The following is a 27851-nucleotide window of genomic DNA, read 5'->3' on the forward strand; positions in this document are numbered from 1 at the left end:
TTAAGTCAGTTTTTTTTTTTTTTTTATCTTAAATAACATTCTACAACAAAGGATCATCTCATGCTCAAGAGCACATTTAGTTTGTAACCAGTTTTTCAATGTTCATACATTAAAGTCTTTGACACAACAATATATTTAAAATTCAATTGTGTGAATATCCAACAGCAAATAAACAAATTAATAAAATAAAAATAAACCCAACAAACTTAAAAAAAAGAACAATAAAACATACATGATTAAACAAATATGACTTTAATAAAAGGCTTGGTTGGGTTATAGCATTATTAAGGTTTATCTTACAAAATACAAAAATTATATATATAATACAAAATTATAAATGCTTAAATATTTTCCACCTACTACTAGCATTGATAGACGGACTAGTAGAGACAGACTAGAAGTGACAAAATTATAACAAAAAAAATTACAGAGTAACCAATATTCTGATAAATATTCACAATTCTTCCATGTTCCCTAGTTTTTAGTGGTTACCATGAGGCAGGGAAACCCACAGCCGCTCATCCCATAGTTGTTTTTCATTTTCATAATGCTCTTTGTTCAAGATGATTATAAAGGTTTGTTATTTTGTGAGATCCAACAGTTTTATTTCAGTGTCCAGACCAGTTTTAGTTTTTTACATTGACTTATTATTTTATCCACCTTTTGATGTGCATCTAACCCACTTTTCATATCTTCATTGAATGTGTTTATAGGTCTTTTTCATACTTTATATTATAAGCAACAGGACCTTCCATGGTGAATCCGAGGTAGAAGGACACATCTTCCCGGCTGTATCCACTGCGGACATCACCTAGGTAAACGGGACGCACTTGCATTTTCAGGTTGCCACCATAGTTTACATAAATATCACCGTTTTCTGATTTCCCTTTAATCCGCAAAAGCGTTTTCTGGACCTCTACCTCATTCCATACTTTCCCACTTTGCCACATGTGGTGCAGGCCACGTTGCTGACTACTCTGTGACTTGTCCTTCTTTGAAACACTGATCAAAATATGATCAAGCCTTACTTTGGAAACTATGCGCTTGAGTCCACTGGACTTCCCAAGAAAGAAATGAGCAATAGCACTTCTTGCTGGAAACATGTGAGCGAAGCGACGATGAAAGGATTTCCTGGCTGATGTGATATACGTGCATATATTTTTGTATGTTGCAAAGCTTTCAAGGCTTTGGTCATGAGTAGGCCACATTATCAGCATGGAGAGGTAGTACAGCTCGGTCAGGTTTGAACGAGTACCCTCCTTTTGAAGTGCCTCATTCAAAAGCTTAACCAACTCTTCATATCTTTTCAGCAGTTTGGAAGAGGGTTTAATGCAGTGAAGAACTATGTTTGCCAGGATGTAGTTTACTATATCTTTACCATATCGATGGGGTGAGTTCTCAACTATAAACTGCCATTTTTGGAGAATGTGTTCCATTTCTGTCAAATTTCTGTCAGTAAGGTACTGAAGGAGTCCGGCAAATGAGTCCGCTCTTTTTATTTCCAGATGGCACCTCAGGTCCTCTATTTTCTGATGGAGACTTAATTGGGGTTTACTGGCTTTTTCAGCGGTTTTCTCCTCTTCTGAGCTACTGAATATTTCAGTATAGTATTTGAAGTAGCCAGAAATCTTTGTCTTGTTTCTTTCATCCGTTATTTCCCGTTCCAGTGACCTAGGCTTTAGGTATTGGAAGTAGGTCTCAAAAAAATCGAAGATTTCCTTCAGCCTTGGTTTCAAAGAGATCAGAAATTTGTCATGGTCTGCCAGGACAGATACAAACTGGTTAACATCTGCATTGCTGTGATCATTTAATTTACTCACTGGGAGGTTACCTCTGAGAAACTGGAGCATTTGATCTCTTTTGATTTTGTTACTGGAAGCAAAAAGAGGGAGGTCTTTAATGACGTCAAGAAGGATCTTCATGACTTCTGTCTCTCCGACATAGCCTGATGTATTGTAGGACTTAAACCTCTTTTTCATGTGTAGATCAGAAAGATCTACTTGTCGTAGCTGATCTGTCTTGGCTAGGTCCTGTGAAGTCCGGAATGCATTTACAGCTTTGAATCCTAATGTCAGGAAGTCGTCGAGTCGTTCAGGAGTGATATGCTCAGTATCTTCAATTTCCTTTTTGAGGTGGGTTTTATGCACTTGTCCAACTGTGTCTGCAATATAAGAATTACAATTTTTCCCTTGTGCATCCAAAGCCCACTTGAGGGCAGAATTAAAGTCACCTCTATTCAAGTAGAAATGTCTTGCCAGGGCCTGTGGCACTGTTGCACTTCTGTCAAACCTAGATATGGCTCTTTCTAGGACGTCTGTGATTTTCTCAGGCCCTTCCTCATTTTGTATGGCTTCAATCAGTGGAGAAAACTGTGTGTCTTTGTCATCACCTTGTTCTTTTCGCTGACGTTTAATCAGCATATTATGGATGTTTTGTAGCAGGAAATCCTTTCCCATGCATGATTTGTAGAGTTGGTCACAAAACAAAATGTCAATAGTTATGTCTGCCAGAGAAAGTTTGTACTTGTGGGTAAGGAATTCGAGACATTTCCTAGCAATCATTTGATGTAAGAATCGCACTGCTTGAAAGGTGCCATGCTCTTCAACAGTGAAAGTGATCATTAAGGTGGAATAGGGATTCATCTTCTCATCTAGCCTTTCCTGCTTGAATAGCACATTTTTTATCCCCACTAACTCTTCACACAAAGAGAGGGACATGTAGGACCCATTGACGTAGGTGTTTAGCAAAGCTAAGAAGGAGAAAAGCCTACTTTGTTGGGTAGTGGTGTCCAGGTCTTTAACAGTGTTGCTCACCACATTCGTGATGTAAGTCTCACTGAAATTATTTGTCATGATCATGAAGGCATAGAAGGTCTCTGGCTTTTTATGGTAGTGTTTGAGATGTTGAAGCTTGTCAGAAAACAAACTCTGCTCTTGTGGAGACAACTTGTTGGTGATAAACACGTTTGCAATGCGGCTATTTGTGGAGCTCTCACGAGGGAACTGGGTTCTCTCACAGTTCAGTATGATTACCATGAGACTGTTATGTTGCTTCCTACTACAGGTTAGCATGCACTGCCTTAGGTCCTCCACATCATCCCAGTTGTCCACCAAGAGGAGAACTGGTGTGTACCCTGACTCTTCTTCTTTGCCATATGTCAGCAGCTTTATGGTTTGGGCTGCAATTTCCTCATTCGTTGCCATGTTGTTTTTAACAACAGCACATCTGAATTTCCTCCTCAGACTCCAAAGAACATGCATCGCTAGAGTTGTTCCCCCACAGCCTGGGTGATGGAAGAGGTTCATCATAACGCACTGTGATGTGTAGCCATGTACAGGTGTAATCAGGTCATAGAGTTCGTTGTATTTGTCTCGTTTGATGAATGGCAGACTGTCTTTCATCTCTGAAAGATAAAAGTTCCACCACGAGACTTGTCCTCCTCGGTAAAAGTCCTCCTCCATTTTCATCTTGAACTCCTCAAAGGAATCATTCGTTTCAATTTCTGTGTTCTGACATTCATTCTCACACAATATGTCCAAAACAGTCATAAGCTCCTCATCTTGTTTTGTCAGCAGGACTGAGCTTGATCCTGTGGATGGCAAGAATCTCTTGGAAGATTGTGTTTGAGGTTTTCTAAGTTTTTGGAATGTGCTTGAAATTTCAATCAGACTCAGTTCATAGATACATTTACTGGTGATGTCTTCTTTACAGCGAGACTCTATCAGATGCTTCCAGTGCTTGAATATGGTAGAGTCTCTGCAGAGGCACATCATATTGTCTGCCCCTTCCAGCATGCGATAGATTGCACAGAAGGTCTCCAGCATAGGGCTTGACATGTCAGTTACCACTGAGTGAAGAATGAATACCACCAGGAGTCTATCTTTTGAAAACAAATCAGGTCTGCAAAGCAATGAAATCATGGTGGTAACATCCCCTGAACGTTTTTTAAGCCATTTACTGGTTGTTAGTGGCTTGTTAGTCTTGTCATCCTCATTCACACATCCATTGCAGAAAACCCAACTCGTTTGCTTGAACAAGTTTAGTTTTCCAATGACTGTTGTTGTACTGTCCTGAGTGGTGAACATGTTTGGGTAGTGCAGATTGGCTATGCGATCTCTTCTGTAAAAATTGCACGTTCCATTCACATCAGACTCTGGGTCAAAGTCAAGAACTGCAAACAAGTTCATCTCTTTCAGAAAATCCAGTTGCTCCAGTTCAGCTGAAGGACATTTGTCTGTTACAACGATGACCTGAAGGAAATTCTCCCATGTGTCCGTTCCACGTGTTAATAGCTGTTTTAACCTTTGGCCTTGGTTTCCTTGTAAAGGTTGCTCTTCATCCTTCTCCTCTGCTTTCTTCCGCGCTGAAGCCCAGCACTGGATTTTGTCATTCAAACTTTTCATCTCCACTTGGAATATTCGAGGATCGGTATCTGCTAAAATGTTAACTGACCTGGGGCCTTTCCGCAGAAAGAGACATTCTGTTTTACATTGTTGCTTATTTTCTGTCGACGCAATACTCATTTGAGTATAAAAAGTACTCTGCTGTGTCACTGAATATGTTGGAACTACATCGACCTCAATCACCCATTGGTCTGAAGTTGTTCCATCTTGACGATAAACTTGTATAAAATTTGGAGGCCTGATGCACATTCTGGCAGCATTCACATGCTGTTCTTCAAAGTATTCACTCAGATGTGATTCAAATGCTTCATTGTACTTAATGAAAGAGGTGATCTTGTGTCCTACTACTTCACCAAGTCCCTGTCCTGGCTGGATGTTCACTCCAAAATGAATTGTGCCATTGGTTCGTGAATTCATGCAGCTGGCAGCAAAACTAAATACTTCCTTCGTAAATTCATATAAGATCTCTCTTTCACTGACTTCATCTGCACTAGGCAGGAGCTTGTACTCGTGGACAGGATTGAGGAGATTACTTGGACCAGTTACAGCAGGAAGAATGTCATTTTGTTTGTAGAAGACATTGGAGTTGCTTTTGTCAAAGGGCCGAAGTTGACATTTTGAATTGTTTGGTTGTGGAAATGTCACATTGTCATCTTTTTCAGGAGGTAATGAGATGTCACTTTCTGTGTTCGGATTTAATGCAGATCTTATTCTGTTTCTTGCCATCTGCAGCATCTGTGCTGTGGAGCTTAGGCTTTGAATTCCAGAATCTAATGACACTGTTTCAATTTCCACGGATTCATCTATAATTCCTGACCCAACCTGCATCTCTTTAGGACTCTTTGTTGTTTCCCCACTTGGCTCAAAAGTCTCTGAATGTTTCCTAAACTTTTCTACCTGACGTATTATTTGAAGCGCTGGAGCTGCTGGAACACCTAAATCCAGCAAGTCTGTTTTATTAAAGGACACCAAGCAAGCACCTGATAGCTCTTGGTCATAGAGGTTCTCTGCAATATACGGTGGTGTTCTGAGACAAATGATGAGCCACTCTTTGACGTTTTCTTTTGTCCAGTCCTCAATCAGTGGTGGGAGTCTCAGATCAGATTCTGCCTGTACACCAACAAGGTTAAACAGAGGAAAATCCATTTCATAAATAGTTTACTATTATGAAAAAACTGAGAGCAGTTAATTAAAAAGAGAAACTAATATAATAATAACGGAATAGCAGTGACACACTGTTTTACCTGTAACACTGATATCGCATTCCTGCAAACATAAAACAGAAGTTACACTTTAATCATAGATAATAGTCCAGTCCATATTCTACAAAAATATATTCAACATACTGAGAGGTGGTTTTAAACCAGTGACAGGATATACAGTTTAACATTGTGTTTACAAGTCTAATAAATATTAAGTTGTGTGTGTGTGTGTGTGTGTGTGTGATTAAGTATTGAAGTAGAATGTTTTGTGTCATATTGTAGTAGAGGGTGACAAAAAGTCTTGCCTGGCTTCTGGTTGTCCTGAGCAAAAATATGGTGGCAGGCTTCCTGATCTGTCACTCTTCAGAGACAAGGAAGTTGGTGATGTAGGGGAGTTTGAGTTTGCATTCCTTGTGCCCCTCTCAATTCCTGGGGGATTTCTGAAATTATAACATTTAATGAAAAGTGAGGGTTGTAAAATGTTCGTGTGCTGTATTTAAGCTCATAATCCAAAATGTCTTAGGTTGTACAGAAAGTAGCTATGGCTTCATTAATTTTAGTCTCCGTGATTATTCATAGTTGAGAACCCTTTTAAGTTAACTTTCCTGGTTATAATCTATTCGCAACTGTTTTGGCTTTTTAATTGTTTAACACATACTATGCGTCTTGTTTGTCTAGTTTTTCTAGTGTTGCTCAGTCATTGTGATTGTTATTAATTGTGACCTGCTGAGGATTTGCAGGATAAATTGAACCTTACCTTTACTCTGGTACTTTACATAAAATAGTTAGATGTGATCTTATATTTCATGTGAACCCTCTTAAAAGATTAGTTAAAGACAAATTCAGTGCATTGTAATTAAGGGGATGATGAGAACTTAATGGCCCAGATTGTATTGTAAAGAATCTGATGACACTGTTTCAATTTCAACAGATTCATCCATAATTCCTGACACAACCTGCATCTCTTTGTGACTCTTTGTTGTTTTCCCACTTGGCTCAAAAGTCTCTTCATTTTTTCTTACCTTCCTGAACACCTTATTATTCTATTAGTCTTATTTATTAAAGGACACTAAGCAAGCACCTGACAGCCAAGATTGTATTGTAAAATCCCAAACAAAAACTGCAATTAGTTTAGTGAAAGATGACACAGCAAAAAAACATTATTAATTTGAAATATACCTTTCCTCATTGATGATAAATGGAGGCTCGTCTATTGAGAAATCCCTTGTCATAGAGACGAGACTTGAAATACTGGCCTCCTCCATTTTCTTGGCATCGTCATCAGGATGTGGACTGGAATCCATCTCTCACTGTTTCTAATATCGAAACATTAAAAAAAATCAGTTTTTCTGACTAAGGTCTGTTGCTTAGACCCACCTCATGACATTTTTAAAGAAACTGAAGGAGAATACTTCCAGGGATGCATTGCTTTTCGTGGTTTGAACATTCATAATGGCTACTTTGTGTTGTAATATACATAGTAAATAGTACATTTAATTATAATAATGCTAATGATAAAAGTTCGTGTTAAATTGATCCTATATTCATTATTCTATAAGTTAAAGTTGAACTTTGTTTGGCACAAAATGGCTTTAACAGCTGCAGATGGAAATTCTTTGTGTCAAATGAAGAACTGAGAAATGAAAATGTCAAGAAAAACAAATGAAAGTGTATTTGCAAAAGTAACTCATTAGCTGAATCAAGTTAATATCTTGACCTTATAAAACTCTTATAAACTATGTTTCTAAGATGAACTCAATGGAAACAATAGAACCAACACCGTGAGTTTTTATAAGCCATTTAAAACCAGTTTGTCTGGTTTTTCCGTCACACCGTCTTTTTATGTTGGAATTTTTTTAGCAACAGATACTTAAAAGAGACAGTGTCAAATGTCACGTACACAATCATTCCTAATATTATTTGTTATAAATCTAAATTGATTTGACTGTATTTATACAAATCCGTGCCTAATGCTTCGGCCACGTCATTCATTTCGAACAAGGTGGGCAGAACTTTACAACCACCTCCTCATATAATGCAGTACTCCAGACTCCACTAACCACTTTGACCTCAATATTAAACAGTAGAATTATCACCTTTCTGACACTTATAACCTGACGTAGATGAAGCAAACATACCTTTTTGCAATTTTAACCTTTATGGTTAGTTACGTTACCACTGACAACAAAATCATCTTGTTTAGGTTGATATAATCCACAATCATAACTTCGTCTTATATGAACAGAGAGTAACCAAACAAAGACCTACATTGGTGGGACATTTAGTTCTAGCGGTAGAAGTAAGCACATTTTGTGTATTAGCACCATGTGTTACCATTTTGTAAATCTTTAGGTTGCTTAACAGTCAATGGGACAAAAATGACAGCTAAGCCAGTGTTTCAGCACAGTCCCACAGTGTATAAATACTTAAAGGAAATACTGGTTTCCCTGCAGGCATTTACTTGGGAGGGTTAGTTCTGAGGGAATAAAGATCACAATTCAAATACCTTTTTGAAGTAAAGTATCTTTAGCAGAGCAGAACGAAAGACAAACAGAAGAACCCTCTTTAATACGGTAATAAAACAAGACAGTAAACGCAGTAAAAGTTCAATCATTCATAGTAAAAAAATTGGATTGCACTCGCTTTCTTACCTTTTAGGATCAGGGTCCCTTTGCATTTGTCTGCATCATGAACTCTTTCCTTTAAAAATCAACAAAACTCATACATGGCCTGACAATAATAGTTGTTATAATTGTTGTCATGTGTTCAAATCTACAATACAGAAACCTGATCCCTCCAGATATTTGTCCCGAGTCAAATGTGTTGGTTCGTGTGTGTGTGGGTGTGTCAATGATAGTGACACCAATCACAACCAGAGAAAGAGAATTTTGGTATTTAGAAAGTCATTCAGAAAGACGTCATCATATTCTAACAAAAGGAGCATGTTTACTACGGGTTTGGCTTTGTTTCTTTAGGTGAATACTTGTTTTTATAGGTATTTAATGCCAATAAATAAATAATAAAAAGATAGTTTTACCTTAGTGTATCACCATTCAAGTGTGGCTGCCAAAACTGCAAAAGGTGTCAAAGGTAAGTTTACTTGCTTAATCGGGAATTTTCGTTCCTTTTAACACGTATGGACACGAGTACTTTCCATCATTCTCTATCTTTGGCGACTTGTTGACCCTCACCCCCTCGCAGAGCATCATTGGTCACTGCTGTCAATGAGCAGAGGGAATTTAAGTGTACCTTCCTGTTGTTAGCTTTAAATGCTTTAAATATTTCAAGATCACACCTAATCCAGTCACACCACAATTAGCTTTCCATTTGAGGTGGGGTGAGGTGACACTCATTTCTTGTATTGGATCTAAAAATTGCTTTCACTTTACTTAGACACAAGTAAATTGGGTCATTTAGACTCAGGAACCAAAAAATAAAATAAAATACTGTTTGTAAAAACAGACATGTCTCTCAGACTGGTACCAATATATCAATGTGATGAAGGCCATTTGTTTTAATAGTTAAATTAAAGGCAATAGTCACATTAAATACTGAGCTTTCCAACAATATTTTATAGGATAGAAATTTAATAAGACACGACTAAACAAAGATTTGAAAACCATTACACTGTTTGGGAATAACATGTCCGGGTGGTAAATTTAAGGAAAGGCTGGTAACGCTCTAGACTACAGCCAGCGACTTACAGGGTAAGTACAGGGAACTTACTGTGTACTTATTTCTAACAACAGTGTAATTCCACAGTACCTATAAATACATATTTGTTGTTACCTGATAAAAATAAACAACCATTGAAGAATAACAGGGTAACAAGATGAGAATAAGAGAAAAACCCACAGTGTAACTATTTTGGAGTTAAGATGCTTTATATTACATGATAGGTGTGAATACTTACGGTGTAACTGTTGAAATTTACACTGCAAGTATTGCACCTATCAGGTAATTATTTAATTAATATTCCTTAAATACAAAATACAAGTATTTTTTTATTCTAATCTTGTTACCCTGTCATTCCCGAGTTTGCTTTTTGTTACCAAGTAACAAATATGCATCCATAGGCACTGTGGAGGTACACCGATGTTAATAACAAGCACACAGTAAGTTCGCTGTACTCACCGTGGAAGTCGCAGGCTGGAATCTGAAGAGTTACCAAAAGGCCTAACAGAGCAGTTCTTGATTAAAATCTGAAAAATGCTGATGCTGTCCTTTGGATTTTCCTTGTACCATGTACTCAGTTCTGGCAGAATCCCTTTGCAGGTGACCTTGAAGTGACCTCTTTCTTTTCTGTAGATTTTTCTTTCACTAATCTAAGCTCCTGGCTTTAGCTCCTGTTGGCTGGTATGTGTGGGTGGGGCCAGTTCCTGGACTGAAAGTAACCCCTGAGTCCTTCTAGCTCCAATGGAGGGAAGTAGGGTCCGATTCGTTTTCTCAGCCACCACTTTCCTTGTGCTGCGCTGGCACTGCCTGGCTGGCTGAACTTGTATTTGAAGTGTTCTCCTCGCACCCACCTGAGAGGGAGGGGGTGATATAAAAAGAGTGAACTCCCAAGAGAAAACTTTTTTTTTTTTTTAAATCTCACCTTTAGGCTTCCAATTACTAAAATCATTACAAAGTAAACTACTTTACTCCTCTTTGTCATGTAACAACACATCTTTTGGTTTTAGCAGGTTCATTCTTCAGGAGGACTCACTGTCCAGGACTGTTCATAAAAGGACTAAAGATCAGTATTAAAATCAGCTTGAAAATACCAGAACATTTTCTTAAAGCTAAAACAAAATAAAACAAAAATAATGGCAAGAAACTCCTGCATGCCAAGAGAATGGACTTTCCAAACAATTAGCATAAGTTAAAACTAAGGTTGGAAAGGTATAAATACATATTCAGAACTTACTAGTCACAAAGAATCTGGATAATGTTCAGACCATTTGAAATAAGTTGATGCATAAAATAAACAGGTACAATCTTTTAACATTTGCTGGATTTTATATTTTTTCTCAGCAGAGGGAGCTGGAGTGCAGAGAATAAATACTCATGAGAAAGTGTGATTAGTCATTTTTTTTTTTTATCACTAAACACTAAATGAGCCTGATCATTAATAGGACAATGTGACTTTCTGATATTTTTATGTCTCTACAGTTGCTTTTCCACAGCAAAGAATTGGCTCAACTCTGATCTACTCTACACACCTGTGGTACCAGGTAATTCATTTTCCAGTGCAAATACAGTACCACCTGGTCATCATACCAACATTGCATGAAGCCGCGGTGACATTACCATCAACACAACACACAGAACAAGGGAAAATATTAATGGAATACTGTTCTTAACTCCCAGTGCTTTGCCGTTTGTTACAGCAAGGAGAAGGAAGCAAGACAAAATCAGAATAGTCTTGGAGGTACAACAAAGGCGAGTACATTTGAGTATACGATGCAGTAAACCGATCCATGAGTTCTCCTTGTTTACCTGGGAGGGTCTCTGCCTTTGAATGGGTTGTGGTCGAGCAGGGAGAGGATTGTACTGTCATTGGACAGTAGACGTCCTGCAATGTGGATCACCCACTCGTTCTGCTCATAGGTCTGTTGAAAACATGGAGACAAAAGTCATTTGTGATAAATACTGTAATGAAGCTACTGTCATCTAGCCGCTAGAAGCAGTAGGTAAATGCTTAAAGCAGTTCAGCCAAACACTGCAGAGCATCATCTCTAATTTTTTGTTCAGGTTCTCACCTGGAAGGCAGCAAACCACATGAGCCAGTCAAGACGGTAATGGTACGGTGAGATGAGGCATGGTCGTCTGTTAACATCTCCAGGTTTACACAGGAACTGGTACTCCTCCCAGACCGCCTCAGGATCTTTGGGATCCTGACTCAGGGTACCCTGAAAAATCACCTCAGTGCGCTCCTTGGTGATGCTGGACAGAAAGTGGGATATAACAGGATGAGTCAAAGGTAAAATAAATAAATAAATCCCATTCAATTGGAAGAATTGGAAAGAAATATCTGCATAAATATAATTTTGGAATGGTTTTAAGTCTACCTGCCAAATGCCCCATAGGTATTGACGATGCGCAATGGTTCAAAGGAGGTGTTCATCATCTGCCTGCTACTCAACAAGTTCATCACCACAGGAACACTCAGGTAGGAAATCAGAATGCCCAAAGAAATGTTCACCGCTCGACGAATCAACATACCTGACGCACGTACAAAGAGAAATAATAGAACATGAACAATTGCAACGAGAAATTGCTAAGTCTTATTATCCTGACTCAGTTTGTCGATTTTTTAATTTTCCTTTTAAATAAGAAAAGGGACAGAACTGGGACTCAGCACCAGTTTGTCATTCGATTTTTGTTACGGTCTGATGCACAGTCTAAAGCATTTGTTAAATTCTGTTGACTTTTAGAGGAAATAGGAACTTGCAGCCGTATTTCAAAGGATTATGAAATGAAAATTAAAAACTACACAATATTTACGGCATAAATCAAAGGTGACGCATTTGTTAGTGTCTGGTCTAGGAAGGGAGGACACGTCAGAGTCAGAATCATTAAGAGTCTTTATGTGATCACTTTAACACCTCCTCAGTGGAAAAGGTTTGGCCCATTCCATGATGGCTGGTGTTCACCAATGTTGGCTCAGTTTACATTTTCTTCCTACCTGCATCTGCAAGCTGAGCATGTTAAAGCAGTTAACATAATCAAACTGCAAAGTTTCACACAAAAAGAGATGTATTGGGCCTGTTTAACTTATTACAACATACACACACTTCAATTCAACCATCCAATTACATCTAACAATACAGTAAAGAGACTAATGGGTCCACTGAGGCCAATTAGACAGAGGCCACTGACACTTCAGCAAATTTTAACAGTCTGACCTGTAAAACTAATACGTAAGTGACATCACATTTGGTTCTAATAAAATAATGTCATACATTTCCCAGATCCTCAGCTGCTAATCTCTTCTTACCAGTATGACCAAAACCTTTACCTACTTTGTAGGTGTACAAATATTTGTTAACCACCGTATAATCTGTCTCTGGTCCTATGCTATTTCATTTCATAATAAAATGCCAACATTTTAAAAGAGCCTGGGGAAAAAAAAGAAAAACTGAGAATGTTTTTTTCTGGATCTAAGCACCTTTAGTGGGTTTTGGGGTGCGCCCAGCCGCATCCTCATTCTGTATGTCCAGCACCACCTTTTTAGCCCCCCCACCAGAACAAAACAAGAAGCCAAGGGATGCATCATCGAAACAGGCCAGACTGGGTACAATGGTTAGCCAGTTGAGGAAACTGAGGTTCCCACTGACTATTAGAACCACCTACAGCACACGAGACAGGACAGAAAACAATAATACAGTTAGTGAATGAACCTACACAATGACTTTAACTTTTAACTTGGATATGTCAGAACTAATGACGTTAACTAATTATAAAAAAAAAGCATCAGATAAGCTAAGGATGGGACACAGTTTATACAGAATGGCCATGGTCTTTAGGCCCTCAGGCAGCATTGCATTAAAAACAGACATGATTAAATCTGTGTGAATTACTTTAGGAATTGCATTAAATTCCTCTGATCACATGCAGACAATTCTAAAGGGTTCACAAATTTTCAAGCACTGATGTAAAACCCCCAAAAATAACATCTTTTAATGGCTCAATGGAAAGACAGGCATGCAACAAATTCTTCAAACACTTAATTGAACTTAACTGTTCATTCAAGTTTTCTGTGACCAGTGGGATGTTACAGTACATTGAACTGGCAAGTTATCCCAGTTAGCTTTAAAGGAGTTTATTTCAACGCAGAACAACTCATATCTGGGGACAGAATGGAGTCCGAGAGCCAGGACACATCTGTCACATGGATAAAAACCCGTCTTGGAGATAGCTATAGGTCTGCTGGTATAGGATGACATATCAGGAAATATATATTTAATGTTGTAGGAATGTCCATACTTTGTGGCTGTGGCATACGTAATAATTACTACTTTGTAATTTGAACACTGTACTTCTACAGTTTACCTTTTTATTCATTGTAAAATATACTAATTTGAGTTTGCTGTCATTCTTTTTTCAATCTAGGTTTCCACTGTGTTTGAGTTTTTCCACACAGTCAAAGCTTTATAGGAGAGTGGCAAATAGAAAATATGTCCAAATTAATCTAAGCCAGTTTGTCTGATGAAACAAAAACTAACTAAAACAAAAAGTTTATTGTTAATAAAATGAATGAAGCTTGTAAATCCTTCAAAAGGTGTCCGGATGGATGATTTAGATGAGGTAATTCACAAAGGGTAAATCTTTATGCGGTCACTTATTTTCAGATTTATATTTTTGACTAATTTTGACCTGTTTTCACTTTAACATGAAAGTAATTTTTTTTGTGTCAAAAAAAAAAAAGTCAAATTAAAATCAAACAGTTCAATGCTGTTAAAAACAAAAGGTCCAAACAAAACACCATCTCTTCTCTTGATTTGGGTGACACAGCCCCCATATATTAGTATATATATATATATATATATACGCTTTTTAGGCTATACATATATAGCTACATACACACATGCTCCCAACTTCTCTGCCTGTCTCTTTGAATACTAGCTTTTCTCACGCTTATTAAGATTTAATTGAAATTAAAAAGTGCATCTCTTTATTCTGAAAAGGGAAAAAGTGCTAAACAGATTTTCCATCAACATATTATTTAATGCTCATTGACCGTGTACCAAAGTTCCTTAATCAGTAATTAAAATACATTTTGTATTAATTCAATAAGGTGTATGCAAACCTTTGCAGTGATATAATTTTCATTATTCATTATAACTTATTTATAGCCCCCATTAACTGTAATAAGTTCCAATAAAGAACCATTTGTGCAATGTGCATTAAATATTATGCTGTCTGCAGTTCTGTCCTGACCTTACACCATCAAACTTAGTTACAATTTTAACAACTTGTTTTCTTTCCTTAGATGTTGTGTTGTAACCATTACCATTGTGTCTCACTGATACAAACTGAGGCCGACATGCCGTTCAGCTTGTGCCTAATATCAAGCAAAGAAAATAAAGCTTATTCCCTAAACACTTCTAGGGTTTTTTTCTTCCCATCCTGTTATCTTCAGGGAAAACTGGGAGAACTGGGTGAGCTTTTTATTGTCTTGATGAGAAAAATGAGTGAAAAGATGAACAGATTTGTATTCACTGATGTGACACGAAATCTATTATTATTATTATTATTATTATTATTATTTCTCATTAGTCTACATCATCTCAACATTTAGGACAGTTCATGAGTAATAAGCACCACAGAGGTAGACAGGAGTAAGGAGAGATTATTGATTGTCTGGAAAAAACAAGCAATTCTGTATGAAATTAGACATTCAGCATCCCTGTAGGGAATAAATCCTATTTCATAACCACATTTTTCAACAATTTGTTTGTGAGATTGACAGTTAAAGCAGGCTCCTTAAATCAACTTACTGAATTTTCAAATATTCAGTGTCACCCCTGGTTTCTTTACCAAACCAGCACCAGTGTTGGTTAGAATCAGGTGTGTGTAAATGCACCTGGAAAAGGATCTGAATTACTCCATTGACCATGCACATCCTCCTCCCCAAGAAGGTGAAGAACGGGACGATGAGCTCGATGACATGGTTGGACAATGTCTCGAAGCGATGGAACCACAATGGGGAGCGGTGCATGTAGTAGGACATTGGGTTGGGAACTGGCTGAGTCTGAATAAAGACAGTGGGGCAGAGAATGAACAGGTCTGTGCTAATCTGTGTACATGAATGCACAAAAACACATTTTGTTAAAGAGAGAAAATCCATAGCAGTTGCTGTTCTGCTCTAATACTTTTTGCAACATGATCTAAACACAGGCTGCTTCTACTGATCAACATGGAAGGTTTTCTCAGCTTTGGCACTGAACTGAGCGCAGGATGCAGAGCAATTTATGGTGCCACACCTCGAGGGAAACATTTCCATGTCTAAATAAAGATGGAGCTTTCTTTAAATGTAGTCAACCCCACCTACACACACACACACACACACACACACACACACTCGGAGGATTCATAAAGAGCTGAGCAGTGCTGATGTACATATGATTCAGTGTAAGCGCACTAGGTGAGGTGATGAAAAATAAATATAGCAGGGACATTGGTGGAGTTAAGAAAGAAAACATAGCTGTTGACACTCTAGACTATTCACATATTGTTTTTAAGGCCTGGAAAATGGGTTATTTAACCTGTAGCTTACAGTACCAAAAACACGCCTGGAAGTCCAAGGGCAAAGAGCCTGCGACCTCAGACAACCACACAACCTTACCTAGGCAGTAAATACACTGCATTACAACAAACAAACTGAAGCAAACACAACATCGACTATGCTGAAACACACCTACGCAGAGAAGCAGGACTGAGGGACTTCTGCAGTCCCACTGCTCAGTGGGTCTAAAAGGGAGCAGTGTGTCAGAGGGGGTTAATAAGGCTTCACCTGGCGCCAGTGGCACCATGCGGCACACACCACACGTGTGTGTGTGCGCGGAAATGTACACGATCCAGTGCATACAGAAATTTGCAATGTTGCATTTGCAACAATTAATTCAACTAATTCATGGATTCGCAAAAAAACATTTAGGTTTCTTTTTTTTAAAGGGAGGTTTTCCTCTCTACTGTTGCCTAGCGCTTGTTCAAGGGGGAATTGTTAGGTTTTCTCTACATCTTTAAAGTTTTGACTTTATTCTGTAAAGTGCCTTAAGATGACTTTGTTGCAAATTGGTGCTTTATACAAATACATTTGAATTGAAATGAATTTCCACCATGCAAGCAATTTTACGCCCAGTGACCGGAAACCACGTTTGAGTATGAGATTCAGCTGGCATGACACATCCAGGGGTTAAAGTACATTCAGCATTTCAAAAGTGCAGTTCAGTAGCACTTTCTGTCGGGGTTAAAAGTCAACTATCATCTACTGTAGTCATCATGACCTGCTTATGCACACGTTCCCTATTTGGAAGGTGTAATAGGATAAATATCAGTTGTGGCCAATTTCTTTGCCCACATCTCATTTTTCATCCCAAGAACAAGCAAGTTTGAGAACTGCTGGTCTATTTGCTCTATGTGTCATTAGCAAGGGTGAAACTGTTTTAACACGGCAAATAAAAATAGATGGAATAAATACCTTTTACATCGCAGTGTACCAAAATACTAAAAGGAATTTCTTCCAAACTAAATGAAAAGGAAGAAAGAACTGCTTTCATTTATATATAAAGTCTATGTTTCCTTAGTTATTACATAAACTTTATAATTCCATTTCCAGACGAGCCAGAGCGTTACAGTCTGTCAGGCATTCCCATTGTATTTACACTGTATAATTATCTATTCTGTTTCTCTGTCGCGTCCAGTCAGCCAGGTCCACAGGAGCCAGTGTATTCCTGTCTACATTAATTACAGAAGATGCACCCCCACCTCCCTCTGCTGCTTGCTCACACAGAGAATTGTGGGTCAAAGCAGTTTGACTTCCCACAAGGGGAAAAACAAACGTCAGATGTGCACAGCCTCATTTCTGCGTATGAGGATGATGTCTCGAAATCCTCCACAGTGGTTACTGCCCTGGTGTGATTTGGTTGATGTGAGGTCAGCATAGATTTTAAGACAGTCAGCAGACAAAGGCAAGGCACAATTGTGGGGAGGGGACCTTAACACTTGCATCAATGGCACTGCATTTGTACTACTCCTTTCAGGTTCCGGTGTCTTCCACTTTGGAATAATCTATATTTGTACAGTAAAAATAGATTACTGTTTATGGTGAAGGTGCTGCTTTAGTCCATTATTCTAGCTGAATGCAACTTACAGTAACTGTATAAAAGAGTAAGAAACGATGGTGAAACATTAACATTAAATAGCTAGAAAGCTACAAAACGAAAACCTTTTCAGAAACATTTTGAGAGTAAACTGACTCATAATATGGTGAATGGTAATGGTTTATGGCAAAGTGCAAGACGCTAACTCTCCTTCTCCTGGCAGTTGTATTGTGGGTAATGTAGGCACCAAAATAAAATATATGTGATATTGTAAATGCTCTATATAGCTCTTTTCTACCTATTGGTAATCAAACCGCTTTACACTGCTTCTCATTCACCCATTTCCACTGAGAATCACACACACTCACACACCGAGTAAGTTCGGGTTCAGCGTCGTGCTGAAGGACAATTCAACATGTGACCGGAGGATCCAACCAAGAATTGGTTTGGTGGATGACTGCTCTACCTCCTGAGCCACAGTCGCCCCAAATATCAATTTCAGTTTATTTTTTGACTGTCTATTAAAAACCACGAGTCTTTTAAACTCTTATGAGTAACTATCCAGCCAATGGCATTTTGTGAACTTTAACTAGTTGTAAAAACATTTCCCTTTTTTAGAAAAATGGTCTGGTGTGATAAAGACATGGCAAAAGTCAGGGGTTCAATAGCTGATGATAATGATTGCCAATTTAATCACATTATCACTGCAGAGCAGGAGCTGCACAATGTTTTTACCTGCTAACAAAACAGAGGATATAGAGATATGACACAGACACATTCTACACACACCTCATAATGGTAATCCATGCAGGTTAGGTCTCTCCAGCATTTGTCGCCTCTGATTTTAATGAGACCCTAGGAAGGAAAAAAAAAAAAAAAACCAGAATATTAAAAATGTTACACTTTATTTTGAACATTTGTACTGCAATCAAACTTTACAGAAGTACTTAGCGTTGTTGTAATTCTGTCAAATAAGTACCCATCAACAGTTCTTCACAATGTCGGATTTATAGTTTGTAGTCATTCAAAATACATTTACATGGTCCGAAGAGAATAAAACCTGATTTGCTTTAACCGCCAACACGCATACATGAGGATCAGAGCATTATAGAAGTGTATCAATGCCAAAACCTTTGAGAGTGCACAAAGCCAATTTCAAGAGCTCCTCTGTTTACAGGTCAGTGTTTGAGAGCGAAGGCAAGGTGGTCCCAGGTGAGAGGTCAAACTAAATGTGAGTCACGAACCCTCGAGGAAGGTGGCAGTTTAGGAATGCTTTACTTGCCCAGGATAGGGAAACAAGAGCACCCACTTGGAATCAGACGAGGTAGTAGGGCTCGTACGGGGAGCCTTTATCCATTGGGTCCGGTTAGGCACATCCCAAACAGATAACATAGAGCCACCACGCTGATATGCCCTGTCCAGTGCTTTAAGTAATTGCTACCATGAAATTACAATATGTTGTTGCAGTCACTATTAATATATTAATCAGCACTAATTAACAGTAAACAGAGTCCTGCGCTGGTCGGATACCTGCAGATGAGCTGAGAAGAAATTATTTGTTAGGCGTAGAAATGATTCATATTAAAAGAGATTAAAATGAAAACAGAGGTGAAGCTAAAGGCACAGTTTTTCTGTAACTAGCATAATGTTATCATGTCTTCCTATCATTCTATAATTGAGAATGCACCTGACTGATAGAAATTGAATATATGGACAAACGATTATGCAAAAACATTATCTTTGTGTCACCTCGCATTGCATAAGCCACTGGAGCTGGCTGCAGAGCGTTTTGCACATCCGTTTGCACATTTTCGTTAGATAAATTCCTCTGCAGTTCTACTGATAAAGAGACTACAACCTTGATGATCTCATGCAGTTGACTGCACTAATGAGCCACAATAGCAAAGCAACCTGTGGTGGAGAGGGCCCAGCATCAGAAACATTTAAAGCCACCAAGATCAACAGGTGTCTGAACATGCAGTAAACTGCAGCATGCTAAGTGAAGGGCCAATACTGAGTGTACGATTAATTTAAGTTAGCTTATGCTACAGGTTCAGGTTGGTTCTCGGGACTTACATTAACGAGGTTAGGTGGGTATTTAATTCCCAGATTAGTGCAGGTAGCGGGTAAGGTCTGGTACCAAGCTTTGTGGGTACAGGTTCGCTACTCAAGCAGAACGGCACTGACACGTCCTTAACTACGGGCCTGTTTTTCACCAAATGGACTAAGCTAATACTGCTGTAGAGCAGCCAGACTGTCAATATTGACACATGAGCCCATCATGTGGTAAAGGTGGAATGTGGAATAAATCAGCTGCACACGTCTCCAACCAGATTTAGAAAAAAAAAAGAGGACATTTCATCCAGATTATGAGGCTGGCTGTTGGTTCAGCTACTGGCGGAAGATGTCACTGATCTAATTCAGTCATGAGATCTGAAATGTCATCAATTACAGCCTGATTTTCTGACCTCTCACATTAACAAAGTAGTATTGCAGGAGTCCACTACTCTGGGAGGATTAAAATGGCAGTTTGAATGCATAGTCTTCCACATTACCAAAGACCTGGTATAAACCTTACACAAGTGCCTCTTAATCTGCGTTGATGGATTAATGGGTTGTAGACAATTTCAAATAGAACATCGCCTGCCTCCAAAACAAGACGTAAGTCTCAAGCTACAAAATACATTTATACTGTTTAATGCTAGTATTACGGGAACTTCTGTCATGAACGTACAATCATTGCAGCTTATAAAAGCTCTGTATAAAGCGGCATTTGACAGACTGTTTCTTGTCTTTTCTGAAAGGTTAAAAAGAGGAAAAGCTGGCCCAGATTTTCTTCCCTATTTTCCTTGTGGCCAGAGTCACAGTGCTACACCAGGTCCAACTTGTGTACACCTCAAAAATACATATTTCTCATTGAATTCAAAGTAAAAACACAGGTGGATCCAGCGGACCAGGTACACAGCAACACATGCATTCAGCTTCATACCTCTGAAAACAATTATACTATCAACAGGCAAAACTATTTGTAAAAATATTTCCACTCACAAGGAACATTCTCAGTCTCAGTAATCAGCCAAAACTCCACACCTACTGCAGCCCAGTGTTTCCCACTGCTGGAGGGTTTTAACGGAGATGTTCCTGCCAGCAGTGAAGTCAATAATCTAATACATAAAGGCTGTGTATTCAACTCTTTATACAGGAAGCTTGTAAACATTAGCAGAGCAATGAAACATTCTCAGCCCCTTTTTCACTTACCGAACAATATACTCCAACTGATGGGTTTTCATTAAGGTACACAGTAATTAATGCTAATACGCTAACAACGAAGGATTTTAAAAGTCATTTTAAAGATCGACTTGCTGAGTTTGCACTAGCAAAATGACCATGAACAAAAAGCAGTGGAGTAACATAGAATCACTGGATTTTGTCCACTCGCTGCAGTAAATTTTATTTACTATGTTAAGACATGCGCATAGTTATGTTAAGACTGCTTGTATCAGGGGGAGGAGCTTACAAACCCAAACCAAACCAAGCGTAAATCAAACATTTTATACCATCATTTGCAATTTGCAAAAACTACCAAAAGACACTGGTTTACGGTAAGAACTCATTGTAATTTGGTATTATGGTACAAGTTTTATTTCTATATACTTATGTATAGCTGATGTTCATAGATAGTTTATGTCATATGTGGGTTTGAGTTATTTGTTACTAATAAAATAAAAGAATGAAAGGGCAAGTACAATAAATATGTAAAAAAAATAAACAATATGCCCCTTGTCTGACCGAATATAAAGCCAGTGACTTCTAGTGAAACATGTTAAATGAGCACCTTAAAAATTAGGTTCTACAATAATGGAACTAATAGGTAATACCACAAGATTTTTTTCAAAACTTTAGAAAATGTGAAAATATAAATAATGGTAAATGGTACTTAAAGTGCTTTACACATTTGGATCAGAACCTGGAAGTTTTTATCTAAAATCACCTTTAAATGTAAAGTGTCTTTTAATAGAAATATGATTTGAAACATAGCAGCAGAGATATTTGCTTTTGCCATTGTGAGCAGAGATTAATTATTATAATAATTAATTATTATAATTTGTTTAAAATGATTATTAATTACATTATTAATTTCAAATGTTTGGCTTTCTGTCCCTGCCTTACACATACCTACCTGTATTACATCCTTACATGCTACTGACACCAACAGAATTAACTAATACATTATTAATTAGCTGAGTTAAACAAGTTAAAGATGTTTTTGTCAATGCTCTAGTTTAGCATAACATAAGGTCATCTAATATTTTGTATTTGCAGTCACATGTTGGAACTGACTAACCTTAATCTGCTGCCTCACATACTGTACATCCTTTTGAGAATCTGACCTGAAATTGCGATAGGTAGTAAACTCAAGACCACAAGGGGAAAAGGTAATGATAGAAATGGTCATATCAAACGCCATAGGATACCTATCTTTTTATTTATTAATATGATAATCAGCAGCCATCATGACAGCATGTCCCATGAAATCTGACATCATCTCCACAGGCAGAAACGTTATAGAACAGTCACAGAGCAGTGGTGAACCACAGGCTCTGACCTGGGAGGATAAAACACTGAGGCACTGCTAAGGCGCAACACAAACTCACTAGGAGAGTGTTTGCTCTCAGGAGTCTTGCTCTAACGTCAAAGTTGCAAACAATGTAAGCTCTGCCTCTATGACCTCATGTAACCTGTGATGGATTTGCCACATTGACATTCGTGCATATGTAATTTCAATATGTTTTTCAAGACTCCTCACGCAGAGTAAAAAATGAGGGAAGTTCAGACAGCAATTGAAAGAAAATTGGAGCATCTATGACAGTTGGTTTCTTTTGTTTATTCTTTAGCATCTGGATTTGATTTCCTAACAAAATAGCATGTGAATGCTATTTTGTAAATTGAGACTTTAAGTTTAAGATGTCTGACATTCTTGATGGCCGCACTTGAATGCAGCATTGCAGCAAGTTACAAAAAAGAAAGAAAGAATTATAACTACAGCCTCATGGTTGTATGCTTCTGCCAGCAAGTTGCAGCTTACCTGCATGTTTGTCCAGACTCACATTCCAATCAGTTCATCCATATGAGTGCAAGTAAATGATTCTTCTAGATGTAATGACATTTCCTCGAGATGTGAGACAACTACTCAAAAATGTGATATCACATTCACAAACTGGAACTTTACAACCAATTTAATCTGTTTAAAAGTCCAAGTGGCATCTGTGCTATGTTTAAAGAAAGGTTAATGTAATTTTCTACTATACTATAACACAATGGTAAAAATACAATTTCTGCAATAGACAATTATGTAAAAATTAGTGTAGATAAGAAGGGGACATAAATCTGCAACAGTGCAATGAGTCTGTAGTGAATTTGGGTATTATTAAATAAAATGAGGTCTTTACAGCTGTGAGTCAGCACAGTTAAACAGGATTCAGCAGAGTTGGGAGCTCTTTGTTGTCTTGATAGGAAAAACCCTGCAATGATTGGCACATCAAACAGAGTCTGGAGTCTGAAATCCACCACAGAAACTGTCAAACAATCAGACGTGTTTTTGGGCCGAACATGCATTTGGGCCAAGTTTTAAAGCAAAGGCTTATGCTCTTGGGAACAGTTTTCATCACACTGGCTTGCTGGAGACAGTCAAGTGTGTTTTGTGTGTGTGTGTGTGTGTGTGTGTGTGTGTGTGTGTGTGTGTGTGTGTGTATATTTAAGTGCTATTCTGTTTCATTTTACATTATCTTCTGTCTCTCTCTTAGACACAAAGATTTATGTCTGTGCAAGGTCCGTTATTACTCGTTATATTATTTGTGTTTTCTGTCAGATGTACAGTAACAGTGTTAATCATTTGAAGTATATCTATTCAGTCACAGAATACACTGTTAAAATGTAAAGCGATTTACTCACAGCTCCCAGCATGATGCGGACAATAAGCCATCTGAACAACCAAATGCAGATGGGGGAGGGAGGACAGTGGCGGGGGACCTGGGACAGAGTCCACACTGGACACAAGAAAATGGCCAGGAAGCCTGTCTCCAACAGCTGGCTCTCCCAACCTGCACAAACAATAATGCTGCTTTAAGTGCGTTACCCAGACAAACGTCCTAAATATTAGCATTTATATCCTCAATGGGCAGAGCATTGGGTTGGGATACAGAAGGCCACTAGATCGAGTCCCACCGTACCAGCTGTGGCCCCATCCAGCCACCAAGGGCCACCTTGGTGCCAGTCCCAAGACATGATTAAAAAAATGGGAGGGTTGGGGCAGGAATGGCATCAGGCGTAAAAACACATGCCAAAAACGTTCGACTGTGGGACAAACCGAAAGAGTAAAGAGGCTAATTTGAGGATCTGCGACGTAAAAGTCCAACATTAATTTCCGTGCTGTAAAAACAAAGCTTGTATTTGATCTAGAAGCCCATTGAACATCTCTTTGACCTCCTCCTTACCCAATAATTCCTCACTGGCATTTCAGTTATGTGAATCTGTTTTGCAACTATGTTCTAAAGGCTTTAGCATTTTTTTACCTATTAAGTGTTTTGAAGATTGAATGTGTCCAGCTGGGGACCTACACCCACAGGGACAGAGGAGGGGGAACTAAATGAGTTAAGCACAGCCTTCTCAAGGCCAGGTTGGATGCTGAGTCCAGACATCTCATCTCTCTGGAGACCATCAGCAACTTGACTCTTTCACCAATAAAAAGGGGTCAAGCCGGTCGAAAGGGTTCCATCTAAGGAAGCCACCATTTGCTGATCAGGGTCTGTTTATTAACTCCATCCATCTATTATCTGTAATCACTTATCCTGTTCAGGTTCACGCTCAGGGGCTGGAGCCTATCTCAGCTGTGTGATCTGTGCCTATTACATACAAAAAAAATAAAAACTTTCTTTTCTCCCTCTTTCTCTCCGACATGTCTCCCATGTTGGTTTCCTACAGAAACATGTAAACTCCACAAAGAAAGCCAGCAGCTGGCCGGGGATTCTACCCAGGCTCTTTGTAGCTGTAAGGCAGCAGCATTAACCACTCCACCACCATGCTACCCCCACTGAAACTTTGTTAATTTATACAGGTTTCAACTTCTAATAAATCACAGCTGTAATTATCGGCGAGTTGAATGAATTATAAACAATACCCTTCGTTTCTCTACAAAAACATGGGGCTGCTACTGTGGACATGATTATAGCTACAACTTCTGCCATGGACTAGGAAGTTAACATATATTTTAACGTACATCTTGCTTATGCTTCCGTGTGGTAGATATTTGTGGCGTTTCTTTTAAACGTACCTCACTTTAAATATTACATGATGCCTTATTTCATTAAATATACTGTAGCCCTGCATTGTAAACCTATTGTGGATACCATGAATGTTATTAACACAATTGGTTAGAATGTCCTGGAACATTTCAAACAACCAGGCTAATCTTTAACAAGTGTCAAAAAAGCACTGAAAACAAAGGCGTATTGTTAGTGTCAAAGGTGGTTTGCATCACTCAGCAAAGGATCATGAAACAAAACAAGTGTGCTTGAAAAATCTGAGCATAACAAAACCATCTAAAACACAAGTTGACGTGACTTGATTGACTAGTGGCGCCAGATTGAGGCCATATGTTTAGTCAATTTGAAAAAAGAAAATAGTATTTAAAATAAAAAAGTTACAATTTTAAACTGCAGGTTGAAATGCTGATCTTAAAACCTGAAAAAAGAACATATTCAAAAAGTGAAAAGTGCACGAAAACTTTTTTCAGTTCAAATGAAAGTGATAATTTTTATTTTATTTGTTTAAATTATTCCGATTTTTTTTAAATTTTATTTTATAAACCTTTCTCCTAATTATTAACACTATTTTCACATCTGCTTTTTATTTTTTCAGGTTAACTTCATTTATACAAATGTGCCTTTTATTTACAGTTTGGCTTTTTTTCTGATTTGAAGGTAACATGACCATCATTGTTAAAAGCCAAAAGTCTAAAAGTAAAACAAAAAATTTTTATCTACCTGTAAAAAAGAAGGCAAACTGTAAAAAAAAGAAAGTGAAATCCAAATTTGAAAATATTGCTAAACCTGAAATGTGTTAATGATAGAATTTTTTTAAATTAATAATTTCATCAAATACATTCAAAACATGTTTTAATCCCTTGAACTGAAAGACGAATTTGGTTTGGTTATGTTTCATCCGTATTTCAGCTTGTACATTTTTTTTAATCAAAAATTGACAAAACATTAAGCTCTGGCTTCATGGAGCAGAGGCCTATGGGGGAAAACTTGCCTCCACATTTGTGGTTATGCTTAAAAAGACAACAGAAAAAAGAAATGAGGTCATAAAGGACCACAAAGACACCAAGTACAATTTCAGATGTAGGGAGATGCTAGTGTTTGTACAAAAAGCCTCTTCATTTTACTGTTTTCAGTACAGTGAAGAAGAAGTTCAGATTGCAGGACAGCTTTGAGCTAATAATAGTTCAGTTGACCAAGTTTATTTGTGCAGCCTTTTTCACTCAACCTTAAATTTATTAGTGAGGAAGAACTGGCCTCAGAGCTTTTTGTATTATTCATCACTTCACTTCAGAAGTATGGACACATTATCTCATCTGAGGTGTAACAGAATAGGCTCCCGCATGCTTTATTTACCCAAAGGGAATTTTTATGTGGCTTCTTCATCAGCAGACTCTTGGCCAGGAATAAGGTGAATACAAACATGGTTTAAAAGTTGTCAGGTCGGCTTCACTGTTCAAGGAATTATAAATGATATCCAAACCTGTGTGTCGCACATTAATCATTTTCCTATGATCCACTCCTTCTTTCAGGGGAGCTATGATGGAATTAATTCTGTCAGTCATTTGGCACAAAGCTCACTTACCAAAAGAATACCTAGAAAGAGAAACAAACAGAGGCACACTTATAAAAACACACCTCATCAAATGAATCAGACATTCAGGATGAAAATGTTGCATTAAGGCCCAAAATCTACAGATACTATATATAGTTACAGTATATTTACCTTTAACATAATCTATCCTGACAGAGACGTTACACGTCTATCCCAAAACTTACCACAGCTGTCCCACGTTGACCAGCGAGTGGTAAAGCACCCACAGCGTTACCATAATCACCATATTGGCCATCCCTGTCACCAGGACAAACCCCGACAGTGCCATCCCAACCAAGGCGATGCCGTCCAGGTTGGCATTCATGTCGCTCCAGTCTAAGAACCAGAGGATGGAGGGGGTGTAGGCCAGGGCAGCCAACCCTATCTTTCCTCCAACGTAACGTTTGACACTGTTCAGGTAGCTCTTACAGGGCATCAGCCCGTGCTCCCCAATCAGCTGCTTGTTCTGATTATAAGCAACACTGAACGCCACAACTGCACAGATATGACAAAAAAAAGCAGGGGTTAAGTCAAACACATGTATGAATCAGTGCTTCTTTTTTTTTTTCAAGTAACAGTTGAAGGTGGGTGGTGTAACCTTTGCATTAACAAGTAGGGGGTTTAAGCACAAACTACAATTTTAAACATTAATTTTAAACTATTAGTTTCAACTGAGTATTACAGTCAAGGTATCTGTACTAAAACCTTTTTAACAATACACGATAATTTCATGGAGGACAAGGGTAAACATGGTCCCTCTGAACAGCATCTACACAGCAGAAGGTGAAACACTGTGTGCAGTGGTGGTACAAGTACACACACTCAGTACTCCAGCTAATTTTAACCTCTTTATGTGCTGACAGGTGGTTAACCCATAATTTTATATTTAGAAAACATGTCAAATTTTAATATTAAAACCACCAGGTGGTGTTAATGGTGCGGTACGGCAATGTATTTAGTGAGAACATTATTCTGGTAAAGTACAACCACATCGAAACTGTAGAGTTAATGTACTTAGGTACTGAACTTCTGAAGCCACCTGAGCATCGACACTTGCGCGACTTAGCCACAACTAGTGCTCAGCAGAAGAAAAATATTTCTGTATAAAAACTAGCCTGAGTACATATACAGTGCATTTTGCTACTTGTCTCTGACAGACAAGCCCTAAACGAGGATTCAAAGAGTTACACCCCAAGCTGACGTAATTAAAATTCTATCAATAACTTCCTGACTAACACTCACAGTAAATAAAGGCGACGGAGCGCAGCAGCACAATACGAGTGAGCCAGTAAGTCCCCGTCTGTAAGGACACGGGTCTCTTGTCTTTCTCACTGTCTCTGCCTGTGTCTGGTCCATTGTCTTTACTGCTCTTTGCAGAGGCTGTCTCTGCCGTTCTGCTGTCCACATATCGTCTCCTGACAGAACTCTTTGGGCTGTCACTGGCGGCCGCCATGTTCACGGACTTTACGGTCATGTGACGAAACAGACACGGAAGTGAGTAATAACTAACGGAGGTTCGAGCC

At 38.4% G+C, this 27851-nt stretch overlaps 2 protein-coding genes and 1 long non-coding RNA gene across 4 annotated transcripts; 1 reads left to right on the forward strand and 2 right to left on the reverse strand.

Moving 5' to 3' along the window:
• LOC137105428 (sterile alpha motif domain-containing protein 9-like) lies at positions 1-9040 on the reverse strand. Of its 2 annotated transcripts, none has more exons than XM_067487605.1 (5): positions 8643-9040; positions 6785-6921; positions 5911-6045; positions 5648-5669; positions 1-5513 (listed from the first exon to the last, which is right to left on the reverse strand). In XM_067487605.1, exons 2-5 carry the CDS (start codon positions 6907-6909, stop codon positions 708-710), a joined length of 5088 nt encoding a protein of 1695 aa, XP_067343706.1. In that variant the 5' UTR covers positions 6910-6921; positions 8643-9040; the 3' UTR covers positions 1-707. The 2 variants fall into 2 exon arrangements, with proteins under 2 accessions (XP_067343706.1, XP_067343705.1); XM_067487604.1 differs by having other exon boundaries at positions 8257-9040.
• Positions 8563-11101, forward strand: LOC137105432 (uncharacterized). The gene is made up of 3 exons (XR_010911817.1): positions 8563-8695; positions 10760-10821; positions 10978-11101. It is a non-coding gene; the product is annotated as an uncharacterized lncRNA (long non-coding RNA).
• lmf1 (lipase maturation factor 1) lies at positions 9175-27813 on the reverse strand. Its single transcript, XM_067487606.1, has 11 exons — positions 27571-27813; positions 26514-26823; positions 26320-26330; positions 23368-23516; positions 18205-18270; positions 15177-15344; positions 12759-12939; positions 11659-11812; positions 11350-11533; positions 11087-11199; positions 9175-10131 (listed from the first exon to the last, which is right to left on the reverse strand). Exons 1-11 carry the CDS (start codon positions 27800-27802, stop codon positions 9945-9947), a joined length of 1755 nt encoding a protein of 584 aa, XP_067343707.1. The 5' UTR covers positions 27803-27813; the 3' UTR covers positions 9175-9944.
• Between the last annotated feature and the right edge of the window lie 38 nt (positions 27814-27851).

The sequence above is a fragment of the Channa argus genome, chromosome 20 (genome assembly GCF_033026475.1).
Source record: "Channa argus isolate prfri chromosome 20, Channa argus male v1.0, whole genome shotgun sequence".
Lineage (NCBI taxonomy): Eukaryota > Metazoa > Chordata > Actinopteri > Anabantiformes > Channidae > Channa > Channa argus.

Bases quoted from the DNA above. Each gene is read 5' to 3' on its own strand.
- LOC137105428 (XM_067487605.1), bottom strand. From the start codon at position 6,909: ATGGATTCCAGTCCACATCCTGATGACGATGCCAAGAAAATGGAGGAG. The intron at 6,046-6,784 runs GTATATTTCAAA...TTATAATTTCAG, and splicing joins TTTATCATCAATGAGGAAAG to AAATCCCCCAGGAATTGAGA. The intron at 5,670-5,910 runs GCAAGACTTTTT...TTATGTTTGCAG, and splicing joins TCAGGACAACCAGAAGCCAG to GAATGCGATATCAGTGTTAC.
- lmf1 (XM_067487606.1), bottom strand. From the start codon at position 27,802: ATGACCGTAAAGTCCGTGAACATGGCGGCCGCCAGTGACAGCCCAAAG. The intron at 11,813-12,758 runs GTGCTTAGATCC...TACGTGCGTCAG, and splicing joins CACCCCAAAACCCACTAAAG to GTATGTTGATTCGTCGAGCG. The intron at 11,200-11,349 runs GTGAGAACCTGA...TGTTTTCAACAG, and splicing joins TGTGGTTTGCTGCCTTCCAG to ACCTATGAGCAGAACGAGTG.